This window comes from Sabethes cyaneus, chromosome 2 (assembly GCF_943734655.1).
Source record: "Sabethes cyaneus chromosome 2, idSabCyanKW18_F2, whole genome shotgun sequence".
Lineage (NCBI taxonomy): Eukaryota > Metazoa > Arthropoda > Insecta > Diptera > Culicidae > Sabethes > Sabethes cyaneus.
In genome coordinates, this window is record NC_071354.1 from 38,614,033 (window position 1) to 38,633,452 (window position 19,420).

The following is a 19,420-nucleotide window of genomic DNA, read 5'->3' on the forward strand; positions in this document are numbered from 1 at the left end:
ACCGATTTGGCTGAAATTTTGACCAAAGTCTCAGGATTGAATATAAAAGAAGTGGCGTTGTGCTCAGTAATGTGAGTCATTTTTAATCATAAGGACCCCTAAAGTGAGAAAAATTTAATTTTTTTAGTTAAATTTCATTTTTAATTGAAAAAATCTCGTATATTCACCGAATTCAATTACCAATTATTGACAAAAAAGCCTGAACACTACGCTACTCGTTTCCTTTCCTGAATCTCCTTCTAAATGAACCATTTATATCACGGGCAGACAGCATATGCCTTCAATAAATTGTTTCTATTTACCAAAATTGATCTCTAAATCGGTTAATCTCAAACTGTCTCCTCCGAGGGTGGAGCGCGAGAAAGTTTCAAGCTCGTTTACAGTGAATCAATATTCAACAGTGAAAAATTTCTGCATTTATATCCACCAGAATCTCAGCAAATAACTTCATCCAATCTGTCTCCCAAATTGAAGTAGAAAAAACTCATTGAAATACGATCAATTCCAATCTTTCTTCCCCTGCTCCTCTGCGCTGGAACGTTGTGTGTTCAGTCAACCCCAGTCCTGAAGGAAGAAAACAGCATCCCAAAGCAGTACATCTTCCTTCTTTTGCCACTCCATTTGACCTCCCCGTAAACAAACTCGTAACAATCGGTCGTATGCTAATGCCAGCCACCGCCGGCAGCAAACAGCTGCTAAACTTTTCCGACAAAATCTTCTGCCTCTGCATGTCGGCCGGGATAGTCAGATTGCTTTTCATCAAAAAATGCCTTCTACATTAACTGTACATACACACCCACTCCCGGGTAGCAACAACGACGACGACGACGACGCGACGGTTCAATTGGTCCACACGAAGCGTGACTATATGGTACATACGAACGACAGTCCACTATGTATGACCGGTTTCACTACTGTTGAGCCGTTTTGTGTGTTCAACAGCAAACGGGGGCCTTTCGAAGCGACTCATTTTCCGAAATTTAACTCCAATCAAATTAGAAAAGATGAGTGAGTCCTGATCGACTGAATTGGTGCTTAATAATTCAAAAGAGACAGATGGATTTTGCATGTTTTTCACTGCGACTGCCCATATGGAGCCAGGCTCATGCGGCCTACATCGATGATGAGGACGATGATGATGATACCGATGCTGATGCTGATGATGACCATAATGATGGTGGTGGGTTTGCCGGTATATCGGTCTAGCATCTAGACCCTCTAACAAGTTGGATCCTATTGAACAACCGCTACCATGTCACTCTTTTTACGATAACGATGCGAACGATGAGGACTTCAATAGAACCATAGAGTCGAGTCGTACGGTTCTGCTCACACAGACTGACACGAATTTATCTTCAAAGAAAGAGTAGCACAGATGGTGATGATTTGGTGCAGTGAATCTAAACATTTGATTTCGTTACCGTAATGATACCATGATATTCTAATTGCTTTGGGATAGAAATTTTACCGCAGACTTCATCACTTTGTTGGTGGTAAAAAGTAAAAAGATTCATAGTAAAAATTTAGTTATTATAAGTTAATAAAAACAAAGTCGATGTTTTTTTACCAACGTGTTGTAATCTAATAAATCTTGTGATAATTTGATTATACATAGCAAGGTTCAAATCCAATTTTTCTGTAATCAGAAATGAAATATTCACAACACTTCATCTCGAAATACCCCAGAGCATTCAAGCATAAACTTAATTTTTTCTGTTTAACAGCCCAACTAATTCGGTTTACGCTGCCGCATTAAACTTTCAAGCGGCAGTCCAATTAGAGCAATCCTAACTCAGTTTCGGTAAACATCCGCCGGTTTATGTGTACCTTTCGAGTATGGCCTAGAGAAAAAGGGGTTTCGAGTAAATTATGTTTATTTTATTGTTTAATTCTCCCATAATTCCACCGTGGTTATACAGACTTCACAAAGCATACCGAAACAAAATAGCACATAATTCCCAGGGAGAGAACTTGATTCAATTTGCTCATTCAGTAGAATGAACCGCCAGGCAAGCTGTGTCGTGTTTTGTTCGAATGAAACCTTTTTCCGTACGCAGACCGCAGTATCAGCATTCCCAAGGACACACACCCTCGCATGTGAGTGCTTAAAATTACCACTCCCATTGCGGCAACTGCCGGTTGGCAGTTTTTCAGTTGGCTCGTACCTCATGAAACAAACACGCTGAGTCCTCGGTCGGTAACCCTTCCATGCCCGGGCCCGTAAATTTGCGCTGATTTCGAAATGGAAAAGGTCTAGAGCTCCCAGGGACAGGAGCTAGAGCATTGTGGCAGAAATCAGAACGCACGTCCGATGGACAAATATGGCACTTTTACGTGCTGTCAAGCGCACTTCAGACAACAGTATAACGGACAAGGCTGGCGAGAATTCGGTGTAAAATTAACGACAAATGAGAAGCTGCAAGTATGAAACTTTCACGTGTTTCTTATACCGAGCCTATCATTATACGCGCAGCAAAAAAGCTGACACAGGATGGCTAAATCCCAGTGGAGACTCACTACAAGTTTTATACCGTCCTACCTATGCTTATAGTTTTCTCTGATTTGTATGCCGCGTATTTTGGCGATCCAGCTTTTTCTCGAGTTTTGTTTTCATCATAAATCTAGGGTATTATGCAAATATGAGTGTAGAAAAAATAAGGGCTCTCCCAATTAAACTATAACTGCAACTTTTCTATATATATTTAAGATGTTTGAGGAATATTTGAAGATCTTGTTCGATACGCATTATCATTGGCATGACTGGGTGCGCAACGTTATGCGCACGGACGATAGGCATAATGGATGGTAGGCATAACGGATGATAGGCATAATGGACGGTAGGCATAATGAATGTTAGCTATAAGCTATAAAACTTTGCTTTCCTATGAATACGCACTTGAGCCTTTCATCACTCGGTCACAATACAATGAGAACCGGAGCCGTCCATTTAATAGATATTCATTTGGCATAATACAGTTTGGTATAACGTAGTTTGCCATACAAACATTGGCATAAACATAACGAACCATTTCTCAAAAAAATATTTGGCATAACGACCTTTCGGCATTAAGCCATAAAAAAAATTTAATGGCTGATAATAGGTCGCAGGCCGCGAGTTTCGCCGTCGTCGTCGGAAGTGCCGGCCACTGCGGAAGGCTACCCGATCTGTTTAGGTTTATGCGTTTATGTTTCCTAGGTTCACCTTGGACCGACCCTTATTAGCTTTTCTTAGCCTTCACATCGATTCACCGGGCTGGTACCGAGTGGTCGAATAACAAATAGCCGAAATCCAAATGATCGAGCTGCAACAATTATCACAGAAGACTGAAATTGTATTTGACCGAATACCAAAAAGAGAACCCGTATTTGGCCTGATTACATAAGGCCAAAACACGAAAGGCCGAACCTCTACTGCGCTGAATCTTGCCGAAAACGAATACAGTATTGTTCCGAATTTGTAAGCTCCCGATTTTGTCTATCCCTGAATTTGTCTACCCCGGATTTTATCAGCTTTTTATCCCGATTTTGTCAGCCTATAAATTTTGTTCAACTTTGGTGCTTTAAAACATGATTTATAAAACTTTTCAATCTACATGAAACTATTCTGATTCTCTAAGGAGAGTTTTTGAATAAAATGATGCCTTTTTGCGAGTAATTCGAGAGTAATTAGGGTATTTTTATATTATAAGTTCTACAGTTCCTAAACGAGCAAAGATAGAGGTATACGACATTCAGCAAAGTTATGTATTTTTACTATTTGTACAACGTTGTAAAACTTGAAAATGTCATACAACAACTACAAAAACAACTAAAATAGAAAAATTGATTTTAACGATTCAGAAAAAGGATTTTTCTATTTTTGCTGAAGAGATGCAACGTGACTGTCTTCAGCAAAATTTCTTGTAATAATATACTATAAAACTTGGCAGAACACATCAACATGTTATATTGAAACTGACCAAAAATAAATTTTTTAATGCACTTTTAGGGGGATTAATCAAAATTACCGATTAATCAACATTACTGTAATTCTCGAAAAATATTGATAAAAGTAATATTTTAAGGTCAATGTTAAACTGCTTAAACTATCATCAAAATAATTAAAAGATACTTTCGTGTAGGTTTTAGACAAATCTAATACTGTAAGGGCCTTTTCTCCCTGTAACGAAAACCAGATCGCTGACAAGATACCATGTTTTAATGGCAAGAATCGAACCTCGCTCGCTAAATACTTTACACAAAGCTGAAACATGTGCATCTAAACTACAGATGGTGCCAGTATCTTACGAACACCCTATCCTATCCGGGGAAGGATTTGTTGTGGGCCCGAAAAAGCAATTGATAAGGTACCCCGGGGCAAATGGGAATACGGGGTAAGTGGGAACGGAGCTCATTACTCTCCTCAACCTCATTTTCTCCAACCGAACCTTTCTAGAAATGAAAGATACAACTCAAACGCATGTATTAAAATTATAGATTATTTATAACAGGCATTCCAAACATCAAAATTAGACTTTCAATTTGAGCGTTATTTGCGTAAATGGGGCAAGTGGGACCTATCGCCATTATTTTGAAAATTCTCCTCCAGATTCATTTCATGTAAATTGCTAGGCCTTTTTCGTAATTAATCCTTCGAAATGATACCACTGAAGAGTTTCTGTGCTAAAAGAATGTTGAAATAATCATAGGTATAGAAAACACAGTGGAATAAACCCAAACTCTGCATTTTTTAGCTCCCACTTGCCCCGGTGTACCTTATATCAAACGTTACAATATTCGTGATAGAGTGATGTACAGATGTCAGTGCCCTGGTTAATCCCCGGCGGTCGTGCTTATTTCAGCCATTAGAACTACTATGCCGTTTGTTATTTCGTCCATTTCAGTTACGGCCATTCGTAATTCGCCCATTTGTGTTTCGGCCATTCGTAGGTAATACGACTCACTCCGCATTACGTTATGTTTGCAGTATCGCCATAGGCTGCTTATCATCCGTGCTCAAGCGTCGGTGTTTTCACCCCTTTTTTCCTTCTGCGCTTCCTTCTACTTTTCAACCAATCTAGCTCTAGAGCCAGGAAGTGCGGAGACTAGGTATAATTTTGCCCTTGAACAACAGGCTTCATTCGCATCTTAAGCAAGTACCACTCTTATAACTTGCGCTGGCAAGAGGCATCATTGTTCAGAATTTAGTAGGAAGGATGTGGAGGGGCCTGAGAATAAACCTAAGCTAAACTTATTTAGCATCGATTGGCCTGATTCTACTAAGATTCGAACCCAAGGCCACTCACTTGTTAAAGCAGACTCGGTAACTTTGCGGCTACAGGGCCCCCTTCCATTATGCTTAACGACCATTATGCCTAACGTCCAATATGCTTAACGTCCATCATGTCTAATGTATTTATTACCATCGCCCACAATGCCCTAGCGACCGTAAGCCTAACGTCCTTATGTTTATCGTCCATATGCCTAATGGTGAACAGAAGGCATGATTAGGATGGGGAACACTGAGGCTCGTGCATTTAGTGTAAAGTTAAATTTCATTTTCCAAGTTTTTCGAGCACGGCTAATGTCAAAACGTTATAACTCGTGAATCATCGTAAAAGATTTCTGAAAAATCGAGCAAAAAATACTAAAATAAAAATATGAATAATAATATAAAAGTAACACAACAAACGAGTATAAAAGGAATATTTACAAAAATAACTGAATCAATAAAACAGAAAAATTATATAAAAAATAACAAATGTCGACTCCATTCAACTCGATCTTGGGCAACTCGTCGTCGTCTCCGAAGTCATAAATCACCGTTGACCTGGTCGAGTCAACCTGTTCCTGGTTCCGGTGGGGTTGTTGAAAAGAGCTGTTCTCATCGCACTGTCGTTCGGCATCCATGCGACATGTCCGGCCTACCGTGGCCTACCGATTCTCACCAGATGAACGATGGGAATCTCTCCCAAATAAATAAGCCATCTACCACTTGTAGTTCGTCGCGGTCGACGGTTACCGTCTGTGGGAGGTGCGCATTTGTTCCCTTTGAGACCATTCCTTTCATGTATTTGGTGTTCGATGCATTTCTTTTTAGCTCAGTTCTCCTAGACACCGCTTTCAGTCTGGCGTAGATTGCCTCCACGGTCGCAAAGTTCCTCACTATGAAGTCAAAGTCATCTTCAAAGCCTAGAAGTTGGCTACCCTTGGTGAAAGTTGTATCTCTTGTGCCCACTCGTCAGATCATCGATCGACTGTATCGTAAGCTGCTTTGAAATCAATAACGTGACACGCGGGCACGTTGTACTCCCGACATTTCTACAAGATCTGTAGGATGCTAAAAATTTCGTCCGTAATTGCGCGAGGCCCCTTGAAACCTGCCCAATGATTCGCTACGGAACCGTGCGTACGCTATGGAGCTCAAAATCCCGGAAAAATCTTTGATTGGGCGACACTAAGGCGGATTTGTCGGGCTGTGGTTTTTGGGTACAAATAGGATCGAATAATAATATGATTCTTCATGTATAAACGCTACATGCAGCATACGTTGAGTCTAACTGCAGGTTGAGAAAATGCGATTATTTTTAAATGAATGTTAATAGAACCTCAAATCTAACATCTAACAACACTATTTACATATATATGAATTTTGATGACATCAAAAATTGTTATATTAAAGTGACTTGACTGTGCTGCAGGTTGAGAAATCCAAATTTTTGAAATTCGATAATTTTTTTACAGCGTTTTATTCTTTTCCATGATTGAAAGCTACTATGTCAATAAGTTAAAGTTGTTTGCAGAATGTTGTTTACCTGACTGCCTTACTGGTCAAACAAACATTGACATCACTACGGATTCTTTTGCAACGTTCAAAACTATTCTCGAATAAAAAAGTCGCTGATTTTCCTTCCTTTGAGAATTGCTGCCTTACGTCACATGCACAAATATTTCTTCAGCCCTGTTTCCTTGTAAGACAACGGTTCCGAATAATATCTTGCAGTACCTATATAGATACGACCTGGTAAAAGGGAAGGGTTCCCGCTCACTTTTCTATGACATTTCACCTTCAGAACATCAATTTGGACTACATTCAATGTTTAAAGATAAACTCGGTTGAAAGGAAATGGGTGGTTTTCTATTTTAACAAAATTGTTTACTTTCAGGACATCAAATTGGACTAGGTTCCATGTTCAAACGATAATATCGGTTTCGGTTGGAGAAAAGGGTTGGTTTTACACTATGGCGTACTTCCCAAGCACAGGTATCAAATTGGACTAGGTTTATTCACGTTCGTAAGAAATTGTTTTGGGACGGGCAGACTTTGTCACTGTTTTTGGCGCACTTCCCAAGCACAGACATCAAGTTGGTCTAGGTTCAATCGTCGTGGAGAAACTTCGACCTGTTGGGACGGGGTGGTTTTGTCTTTTTGTTTTCTTCTAAAAATACGTTAGAAATATGATGGCGTCTTTTGCAATCAATAACGAAGCGAGGATTTCCAGCTGGACGAAGTTTCATTATTATCAATTTTTCAAAAGTGTGTACTTTGAAATCAATCAGTTTCTTTATTGGGGTTGATGCGTAGAAGATTTTCCAATCGATCACAAGTGCAAAACTCGCATATTAATTTTTCTCGCCATTATACGCGATGTCTCTGTTGCTATGCGATGTGAACCAAATTCAACTGTGAGCATTTTGCTTAATTCTTCCACAGCTGGCACTTCATACAACGAACCAAAGAGCAAAAGAGAATCTACCGTCAGAGAAAACGTCAGCACAGCAGCGAAAAATACAACACACATTCATGAATTAAGATGGCAAACATATTGGTGGAATTTACATTTTATTACATATTCTTCGCGTGAATCGACATTTTTTGAACTAGAAAGTAACAAGCCTAATAAGAATTAGATAAACATGTAATTTGAATGTGCGTTTTAGTTTAACTTTACGATTGATTTAGAGATTTATTCCCTCACGCTTACTCATAGCTACGTATCGCACGAGAGAATGGCTATGCTGTTCAACAAGGAATTTGTATGTATATGTGCATAGCTCCAGGTAGCAGTTGAAGCAAAGCAGAATGTGATCAAACGGGAAGAAATATGTGTGAGTTTTGTGCTTCTTGATATGAAAACAGAAAAACTCACGCGTGATTTTTTTCTGCATAGGATCAAGCTGACATGATTCACAGTTGATTCTGATTTCTGATGAGTTTTGAGATTTTGAGTTTTTACCATCACTGCACTATGAGATATCAGGCGGACAAAAATCAGAAAACTGACTTTCACTAATCCGCTTAATGAAATTTTCTATTGATAGCAAACACTTCAATTAAGAAAAATCCAAAATAGCAAGTCTCTAGTCGATGTTGTTTCTGAGATAGAGGCTGTCAAAGTTGAAAAACGATATGACATATACGCTTTTTGCCATTCAAACACGTTTACTTTCAAATCAATTTTTGAGCACTATTTCCAAAATTGAATCTTATGTATTATATATCATTAGAAAGGTAATGAAATGAGCTTTCCGAAAAATAAATGGTTTAGACGGCTAGAGGAAAAATTATAATAATAAAAAGCATGAGAAGAAAGAAAATATAGAAAAATAAGAGAATTTTCTGCTTTCTTAGTCGAGAACTTTTTTTCTCCAGATATCTCCAGGTTGATTCCGCCTTCTGGGTTAAATCTCAGGTATATACTATCAACTTATGAAAGAATTACGTGCCACCATGCGCCACTCTGGGAAATATAGTGTTTTGAAAATTTCTAGTCACCACGGGAGATTTCAAGATTAAATATATTTCCAGCGAATAACACACACACACACATACACACACACACACACACACACACACACACACACACACACACACACACACACACACACACACACACACACACACACACACACACACACACACACACACAAACACACACACACAAACGCGCGCGCACAGGTAACTAACTGATCAACGTGAAATTATGTCAACAGAAGAAGCATTTAATGTAATCATATTTAGAAACTGAGTTAAACAGATTTCAATATGAAGTAATTCATAGGGAGTCACTATCGAGATTTCCTCCATACAACGTTAATGGAACTATGCAGAAAACATGCGCCCCTCCTGTTAAGTTCATCGAAGAAATGTCTTCGAAAATTGTAAATTGCAATCCATATTGAGTGGGCTGAATTTTTATACCTATGGCCTATTTCAAGATATGTTCTAGGTCTGCTGAACTTATGGACCAATTTCGGTAAATCTTACAAAGCTTATATGGGACGAATGAATAACTTAACTGGCCTGATAAACTCCATTAAGTTAAATACCATAATTACCAGTGAAATGCATTATATTGCACAAATAAATAGCACAATTAAATAATAGAACTATACAAATTTGTATGAAATTATTACTTTTATTTAAATACATACAAAAGTATCCAGAACATCAAAATTTATTATGTTGATTCTATGTTGAAAATGCATCTTTTTCATTAAAATACATTATTTAGTCATAAAAATGTCTGGAAGCTTCAGGTAAACGTATTTAAACATACTCTTACTAACAATTCAGATAGAATAACGCATGCCCCGGATATTCAAAACACCATATCTCCCAAACTACCAATATTGTCTTTTCTAGTTAAGTGATTCTTATGTAGAATTTGTCTGGGGAACATTTTGAGCATATTTATTTGAAAATAAAATTGGGGGTGTTTTGAGATATTCGCATTTTTGGTTTTAAATTGCGAAAAAATGTATGATCTTGACAAATTAGATCAAAACTGATAACATCATTCGATTGCGCGGTCAAAAACCCATAGAAAAAGTATATTGGCATGTCTCCACATCAAACTGTTGCAGAGATATTTAAGCCCGAAAAATGACTTTTTTTGAAAATCTGTAAAAAAGGAAGCAGCGCCACTGCTAGGGAAATTGATCAATCGGCGTAAAACTTCGGGAAACTGGTTGTAGGGTCGGAATGAACAATTATGCCAACTTTGGTTGAAATCGCTGATGGTCGAATCCAAACGTTTGAGGTGGAATGACCCATATTAGTTTTTCACATATGACAAAGGTAAACAGTTAAACCCTTTTCAAAATATGTTCGTGAAACGTTTACAAATGTACTCTAACAACATATTTTAATAATATCAACTAGAAAAACGTCAAAAATCCTAGAAAAAAATCGAAAATATTTTTGTCCGCCTGCTTGTATGGAAATCCCCCATAGTGCACTGATCAGCACTCAGAATCTTTCAGTTTTCGTAACGCTCGAATTTATTGATTTTTTGGAATGGCACCCTATCGCAAACCTTGCCGTAAGACGTAGTCCTACGTCAAAAAAAAAAAAGTTAAAAGTTTTAGTTAAAAGAAATTCGCTTCTGCACATTACCCATGCTACAAACTTTCAATTTTTACATGATGAATTTACCGACGTTAACGTAAGTATGAAAATTAGATGCATTCATACCATAACCTTATATTCATCTCCTCTACAATTCTTCCTGTATGAAAATAACCGGATAAAAATGTATCAGCAATGAAAATTTACCACCAGTGATGAACGAAACCCATCCGGTTGAGTCCTCTAACAACGCTTTGGCCCATGATGACCGTGCAAACTGCAAACTCCGATGATACTCTGAAGCAGTCAGTTGAAAAAGGTATAACTGCCATTTTAATGTTACTATTTATTTTTACAATTTTAGTATGTTCCTGTGGATTGGAAACAGAGCACTATGGGGGATTTCCATACAAGCAGGCGGACAAAAATATTTTCGATTTTTTTCTAGGATTTTTGACGTTTTTCTAGTTGATATTATTAAAATATGTTGTTAGAGTACATTTGTAAACGTTTCACGAACATATTTTGAAAAGGGTTTAACTGTTTACCTTTGTCATATGTGAAAAACTAATATGGGTCATTCCACCTCAAACGTTTGGATTCGACCATCAGCGATTTCAACCAAAGTTGGCATAATTGTTCATTCCGACCCTACAACCAGTTTCCCGAAGTTTTACGCCGATTGATCAATTTCCCTAGCAGTGGCGCTGCTTCCTTTTTTACAGATTTTCAAAAAAAGTCATTTTTCGGGCTTAAATATCTCTGCAACAGTTTGATGTGGAGACATGCCAATATACTTTTTCTATGGGTTTTTGACCGCGCAATCGAATGATGTTATCAGTTTTGATCTAATTTGTCAAGATCATACATTTTTTCGCAATTTAAAACCAAAAATGCGAATATCTCAAAACACCCCCAATTTTATTTTCAAATAAATATGCTCAAAATGTTCCCCAGACAAATTCTACATAAGAATCACTTAACTAGAAAAGACAATATTGGTAGTTTGGGAGATATGGTGTTTTGAATATCCGGGGCATGCGTTATTCTATCTGAATTGTTAGTAAGAGTATGTTTAAATACGTTTACCTGAAGCTTCCAGACATTTTTATGACTAAATAATGTATTTTAATGAAAAAGATGCATTTTCAACATAGAATCAACATAATAAATTTTGATGTTCTGGATACTTTTGTATGTATTTAAATAAAAGTAATAATTTCATACAAATTTGTATAGTTCTATTATTTAATTGTGCTATTTATTTGTGCAATATAATGCATTTCACTGGTAATTATGGTATTTAACTTAATGGAGTTTATCAGGCCAGTTAAGTTATTCATTCGTCCCATATAAGCTTTGTAAGATTTACCGAAATTGGTCCATAAGTTCAGCAGACCTAGAACATATCTTGAAATAGGCCATAGGTATAAAAATTCAGCCCACTCAATATGGATTGCAATTTACAATTTTCGAAGACATTTCTTCGATGAACTTAACAGGAGGGGCGCATGTTTTCTGCATAGTTCCATTAACGTTGTATGGAGGAAATCTCGATAGTGACTCCCTATGAATTACTTCATATTGAAATCTGTTTAACTCAGTTTCTAAATATGATTACATTAAATGCTTCTTCTGTTGACATAATTTCACGTTGATCAGTTAGTTACCTGTGCGCGCGCGTTTGTGTGTGTGTGTTTGTGTGTGTGTGTGTGTGTGTGTGTGTGTGTGTGTGTGTGTGTGTGTGTGTGTGTGTGTGTGTGTGTGTGTGTGTGTGTGTGTGTGTGTGTGTGTGTGTATGTGTGTGTGTGTGTTATTCGCTGGAAATATATTTAATCTTGAAATCTCCCGTGGTGACTAGAAATTTTCAAAACACTATATTTCCCAGAGTGGCGCATGGTGGCACGTAATTCTTTCATAAGTTGATAGTATATACCTGAGATTTAACCCAGAAGGCGGAATCAACCTGGAGATATCTGGAGAAAAAAAGTTCTCGACTAAGAAAGCAGAAAATTCTCTTATTTTTCTATATTTTCTTTCTTCTCATGCTTTTTATTATTATAATTTTTCCTCTAGCCGTCTAAACCATTTATTTTTCGGAAAGCTCATTTCATTACCTTTCTAATGATATATAATACATAAGATTCAATTTTGGAAATAGTGCTCAAAAATTGATTTGAAAGTAAACGTGTTTGAATGGCAAAAAGCGTATATGTCATATCGTTTTTCAACTTTGACAGCCTCTATCTCAGAAACAACATCGACTAGAGACTTGCTATTTTGGATTTTTCTTAATTGAAGTGTTTGCTATCAATAGAAAATTTCATTAAGCGGATTAGTGAAAGTCAGTTTTCTGATTTTTGTCCGCCTGATATCTCATAGTGCAGAGGTAGCACGGTTAAAAAGGAAAATTTCCAAGCTCAAAGACCGATCTATCAGATGCAAAACTGCAGAAAGCGTTGGTTTCGAAGCTGTTGTCTACACAAAAAGAAGCATTTAAACATGTACAGAGATTTCCAGACAGCGAAACGTTAGTCAAAGTGTCAGTAGAGGCGAGAGATAGTGATTATGTCTTCGTTAAATTACTGATGAACGTTATATGGCCCGAAGGATTTAAAGGAAAATCGGTCACGTGAATAAATTCAAATAACCCCAAACGTCACCCAAAAACAATTGCTTTGGAAATGGAAAAGGTGAAGTACATACAAGGTAAGATATATCATAATTTCATCGGATATCTATTTTTACTGAATCTCTTTTTTCAGAACGGCTGTTTGAAAGACGCATTCATCTTAATGACAATAACATGGACACTCACAACATTTCAACAGGATGCAAGAAGTTGATGCAAATGGTTATCATTAATAGAAAACGGTAGAGATTTGATCTATCATGTTCTACTATTATCCATTAAATACTTGGTAAATTTAATGACTTTAATAAATTTCTTATGAACATGAAACATCATTTGAATAGCAGCGTTGTTTACTATAATACAATTAGTAATTTCAATGTCAGATGACAATTTGCTCTAAAACTTTGCTCGGCTATGGGGTCCTGTCACCGGTCTATACATTTCTTCCCTACCGACCTGGGCGATTTTGATGTCCCGTGTGGAGCAACTGTCGTACGTTGCCTCCAGCCACGTTCACGTAGGACACATCCATCTCATCGACTGGTCTACTTTAGTGCGAGCAGCGCACATTGTTGATGTTATAATTGAGGAAACGGCATTTTATCCACAAAATATACTTTCTCTCGTTCAGAGCCTTCCAATCAATCACGTAGGTTGCCTTACTAGGGCTACGTTATCGAGTCTCGTGATGGGGCTGTCATCTAAAGTGTAGTGCCAATACAACACCTTTTGTAACACAGTCGCCCGCAATTGATCAAACGCTGTTGTGAACCGCTCTTAACTTGGAATCCAAAATTCCAAAACTTTTATATCAGTTATCCGACTTTTCTTTGGAGTTTTGCCAGTTATGAGGAAAATTTTTTGAAAAACAATTTCTAAGTAATATTTAGAAAAGGATTAATTTACTTCATTTATTTTTCTACCTATTTTGGCATTCGCCTCTGTTACTTCATATTTATCACGGACATACTATCAAAGTCACGCTTTACTGTTTGATAAAAGAATCTTCTTTTATATCAATGCGCATCGATCGTGATTGTACATTTCTATGTTAAGGAGCAATCTTAAAAAGATTCAAAACAGCCTAATTGTATTTGTACCAACCTGTAAAACCAAAAGTTTCAAACTTCCGATAGAGATTTTTTTATTAATTTCCATTGTTAAAATTTCCCCTCGACAACGGCAGGCAAGTGGATGCTTTCCACGAAAGACCTTTGCTACGCGGTTGGTACGCGAATAATCGCACATAGCTCTAGTGTTCAAGGTTGAGTGGGGAACAAGTACTCTCAATCAAACTTAAGAAAAGTGGAGGCAAAATAAATAAAAGAAAGAAAAACTGTTGTTAGGGAATTCAAATCACCTTCCGCAGTTTTCCATTTTGCTTCGCAACGCGTTTCTCGATGGTGTTGCGCAAGAAATAGTTTGGCCTCGGTTATTTTATTTTCCCAAAAACTAGCGTTAAACAAGTTCAAAGTTTACGTCTTTCCGGCGCTCGTCGGTTGGTTTAAATTCGCACCGTGATTCTGTGCAGCCAGAACGCATACGGGCCTCGAGACTTTTTTTTCCGCCGGTGCACATTATTTGCCAATTAGCTTGAAAGTGTGCAAAACTGAGCTGATACTGAATGAAGCCCGCACTTGAATACGAGCCACTGTTGATGTTGGTGGGGGTGTCATGCGAATGACACACTGGACAAGCGAATGAGGCGTGAAATTGGATCCCTTGAAATGAGTTTGCGGAAATTAGCTTCCGGAAGGGGTTGGTACTTTTCAAGCCCTCTTTATTGAGTTGAAGCGATGAACGATGATGAAGAGGAATGATAAGCTGGTTAGTTGGATCCCGATTGGTCCATTGTGCGGTGCATGCCGGTCGTACCGGTGGACTGGCAGATTTATTATTACTTTGCGCATTTTGTCATTTATCTCGAGAGCCACTTTGTGGCTGGAACCACAATGATGTTTTGCTGATAACTTTTTGCAGAATCAATTTCAGTTATTTTATAAACCAATATTAAAACTCGTTTGTTATTTTTTTTTCTTTCCAGAACTTTCCAGATATAAGCAACCGCACAGCAGCACTCCTTTCGATGCCGAAAGGCCGCTATCAGCATCTGAAACGGTTGCAGCCGCTACTGGCAAATCAAAGCGAGGATTGCCTGACACTCAACATTTACGTCCCCGGAAGCGGTAAGAACTGTTTGCTGTAATTAAATTTTTGTTCAGTCGCTGTGGACGATTAGCTATCACGCGATTCCAGCAGTGTGAACATCGGTAACAAATAACTGAGCGCTCTCCCCTTCTGTTGGTCTATTTGCGCCCATTCTATAGCACAAATTAATTATCGAATCATACTTGATTCTCGATTCACACTGTTTTATGAGTCAGCCATTAAACCAACACGATAAATTGTTTAACATTTATATTTGCGACGTAATAAAAGCTCCAGTGAATCAGTGAGAGCTTTCTTTGCAAACATTTAAAGTCATGCGGTAGTACTTTTTAAAGCTACCCTTTTCATCCCATTAACGGCTTTGCGTAAATTCTGTGAAAAATTCTTTCCTTCCTCGAGTTCGGCAGCTTGTTCTTGTTCTTTACCTGCGAAGAATGAACAAATCCAAGGATTAGCACGACTGCTAGCTGTGGCCAAGGGTTGAAGCTAACAAATATGAACAAGCGGTCGAAGCAGAGGTCGTTTTCGCAGAGAGTTTCGCAGAGATATGAATCCCCAAATTTACTGGGCCATTAACCAACCGAACTAATGACTGGCGGTTTTCGGGGAAAGGTTGCCCAGCTCCGGTGAAAACGGATCGGGGCAGTTCGGCGTATGATAATGAATTATTACCGAAGCACGGAAGGAATTTTCAAGCACAGAATTTGCCACCATTTTGTGATGGACGGAATGATTGAAAATGATGTGAAAATCAATTAGAACTAATCAAAACTGATGAAAAGGTTTCTAACGTACCAGAAGTTAGCCTAGTTGGTACAAGCAATTCTGGTTTTGACGTTTACAATTCTGAAAGAAGATAGTAATCAGCCTATGATCACTAGCGTGCCAAGGCTGGGGTATGGGGCATCTTTTCAAAATTTAATACAAAGATAATAAGTTCTGTTATACAGAAGTTCGTGGTTTTTAATTTAAACTGCCTCGATCTTTACGTTGAAATTATTGTGAAAATAGTTGCAGATGCGTAAAAACAGTTCCACTTCCAAGTCCAGTTAGGGCATTACAAGTATTAAAAAAAGTTTTTGTCCTTCCGGTGATGGCCAACCCCCTTCAGTTGGAGGGGGGAGTGCAAAAAAAACAAAGATATTATTTTAATCGAGCAAAAAAAACTGCGTTTTTAGCATTTTTACTTAAAGTTTTAACGTGAAAACTAAATCTCTTCTTGCTTTCTATTTAAATTTCTATTTTAAAAATAATTCGCAATGGTCTTATAAATTAAGTTTTAAGTTTTACTTTAAGCCTAATTTAAACTTAAATTCAAATCTAAATTCAATTCTAATTACTAGCTCAATTTCAACACTAATGTTAGGTCCAATTTTAAATCTAGATAGTTACAAGTCCAATTCCAAAGACAATTTTAAGTGCAATTTATATCCTAGAGTAGAGAAAAATACAGAAAGAGCACCTCACAAACGAAAAAGCAATTTAGAAAAAAAAACGCGGGAGAGAAAAAGAAGAAGAATAATTGGTTTGAAGAGAACAATCGCAACGAAATAGAAGAGAATATGACATAAAAAGGGAAAAAAGTGGATAAGTAAAAAACGAGAGAAAAAAAGAAATGAGGAGACGAGGAAAGTGGAAAAACGGAAGAGAAAGCACAAAAACAGGGAAAAGAATAGAGAAAACGAAGAAAATTAAATAGAAAATAAGGACTAACTGACGAGAAGAGAAGAAAAAATAAAACTAATAAAGAGGAGAAATGGGATAGAAAAAGCGGAACAGAAAAGGAATTTCGAGAGTAGGGAAATTGAGAAACAAGCATAGTAAAAGAGAAGAACAGAAAACGGAAGACAAATGGGATAAAATGAAAAACAGAACGTGACAGAAAAGGATGATGTGATGAGAAGAAGAAGCAGATGAATACAAAAAATGGTAATGGAATAGAAAGCAAAAAAGGAGACTATAAAAGAGGAAAAACGGGCATGAAAATGAAAAAACGAAAGTAAATCAGTAAAAAACGAAAGCAAAAAAAACGAAAATTGGAACAAAACAGAGAAAACCAATAGCAAAGTTCAGGCTGAAAAGGGCGACAAACGGTACTGTGAAAAAAGAGAAAGAGAAAATAGCGGGTAGAAAGGAAATAGGAGAGAAAAAAGGAAAGGAAATAAGACAGGGAAGGCGTGATAGAAAAAGAAAAAATCGAGATATAAAGGGTGGGAAACGGAAAAGAAAAGGTTAAAAAATAAGGTAGGAAAATGAAAACGGAACGGAAAACAAGAGTTTAGTTTCTCTTGAACAGAAGATTAGAAGAAGACAGATAAAAAGGCTATTAGAAGAAACGCGGAATAAGACAAAAACAGGCAAAATACGACATAAAAGGAGAAAGACTGGTATGGGATGCGAAAATGGACAAAAAGTACTAGAAAAAGTAGCAAAACCTATGACAGAAGGAAAAAACAACGGAAGAGTGCACGGTGGAAAACCCAACAAAAGATGGACAAACAGGATAGAAAAGGTAAAACCGCGAGATAGAATAACAACTGGTAAAGAAAAATAAAAGTAAACGAAATAAAACCAGGAAAAAGTCGAAAAGTTGAAAACGAGAGCGTAAAAGAGAGGAAACGAGGCAAAAACTAGGAGACGAAGAAGACGGAGAACGAAAAAGAAGAGAAGAAAATCGAGAAAAAACAAGCAAACCCATAAAGAAAACAAAGCAAAATATGATAAATTGGACAAAAAGTGGCAAAACGGGTCAGAAAATTATAAAAAATGCGACTGAGCAAGAGGAAATATCGAAACGAGAAAAACGGAAGAAAAAAGGCATAAAAAACAGAAAGAAGAGCCAGGATTTTTAGGAAGGCCGAATAAAGAGACAGGGAAAGAAAAAAGGAACAGCGGAAAAAGAAATAACAGACTGAAAAAAGTAAAGACGAAAAATGGGAGGGAAAAAGAATAACAAGAAAACGTATGGCAAAAAGCGTTCGAAAAAGAGAAACAGAATGTGACAGAAAAGGTGGTAAAACAAGACATAATAGCGGGAAGAACTTAACACATAAAAACGTACAACGGAAAAACGAAGAAACGAAATTCGAGACCGAAAAAAAGAAAAAAGTTGAAATGGGATAGAAAATTACAAAAAACTGAGACTGGGGTAGAGGAAAAACGACCTAAAAAGAAGAGACAGAGAAACAGGAGAATGGACTAAATAAAATGATGAAACGAAAGAGAAAAAGTCGTCAGGCGAAAAAAAAATAGATTACCGATGGGAAAGACGAAGACGAAAAACGAGAAGGATAAGAAAAGATATAAAAAACGAAACAAGGGAGAAGAGGATTGGAAAACGGAAAGACGGAGACCGAGAAACGAGTAAAAGCAACGGAACAATGAAACAGGAAACACGGCACAAAACAAAAAGAAAACGAGAGAAAAAGAGGAAAATGGAAGAAAAGCGAGAGCGAAAACTAAAAGATGAATGAGAAAAAAAACGGGACTGGTAAAAAGAAAAACTTCTTTATTCCTTTATTTACTTACTAGCTGACCCGACAAACTTCGTATTGTCACAAAATAACCTGTGTTGTACATAAATCATGAATCTCGGGTGATCTTTGTCACAATCTCTAGTTTTGCAAGTTTCTGAGGAGTTCAACCTTAGATGATTCATTTTGGCAGTTACGTAACTATGAAAGCATCCCAGGTTACCAATAAGCATCACCAATGCTATTCAAATGTAGGCCAATAAGCATTTCAGTCGCCTTAAATGCTACTTAAATGCTATTTTGGCAAAATATACAGCTACTTTACTGATAACCTTTTTATAGTGCTGACAATGCTAATTTACAGCTAATTACCGACACGAAAAATTTGAATACAATTTTAGATGCCAATTTGCAACACCTATGCAGTCTAAATACATACAATTTTAATTTTAATACAAATTTAATATACAAATTTACAATTTTTCGTCACAGTATAGTAGAAAACAACTCCCTTGTCCCCTCATTGCATAGCCAGAAAGCGGACAGTAATATTCGCCATGGTTGTACAACATTTCGCCGAATATCATTTTGCGAAAAACCTTAAGCGGAATGTACCATTTCACGGAAAACTTTTTTGTGGAAAGTACCATTTCGCGATCCTCTTCTTACTTGCTGTCGCTCGTTCCAGGACACCCAGGTAGACCTAGGAAAACAAATAAACCTAGACAGTAGTGATTTCTGCGGGGAGTTGCCTCCCCCTAGTGGGCGGCGCTTCCGACGGCGGGTCACCGGCAACACTCGCGGCCGTCTCGT

At 37.5% G+C, this 19,420-nt stretch overlaps 1 protein-coding gene across 1 annotated transcript in view; it reads left to right on the plus strand.

Annotated features, from left to right (window-relative positions):
- The window catches only part of LOC128735310 (neuroligin-4, X-linked-like), a 163,768-nt gene that overhangs the window by 13,408 nt on the left and 130,940 nt on the right, over nucleotides 1-19,420 (plus strand). Inside the window, exon 3 of the mRNA XM_053829799.1 lies at nucleotides 15,010-15,151. Within this exon, the coding sequence (XP_053685774.1) occupies nucleotides 15,010-15,151 (142 nt within the window). The remainder of the gene's footprint in view (nucleotides 1-15,009; nucleotides 15,152-19,420) is intronic.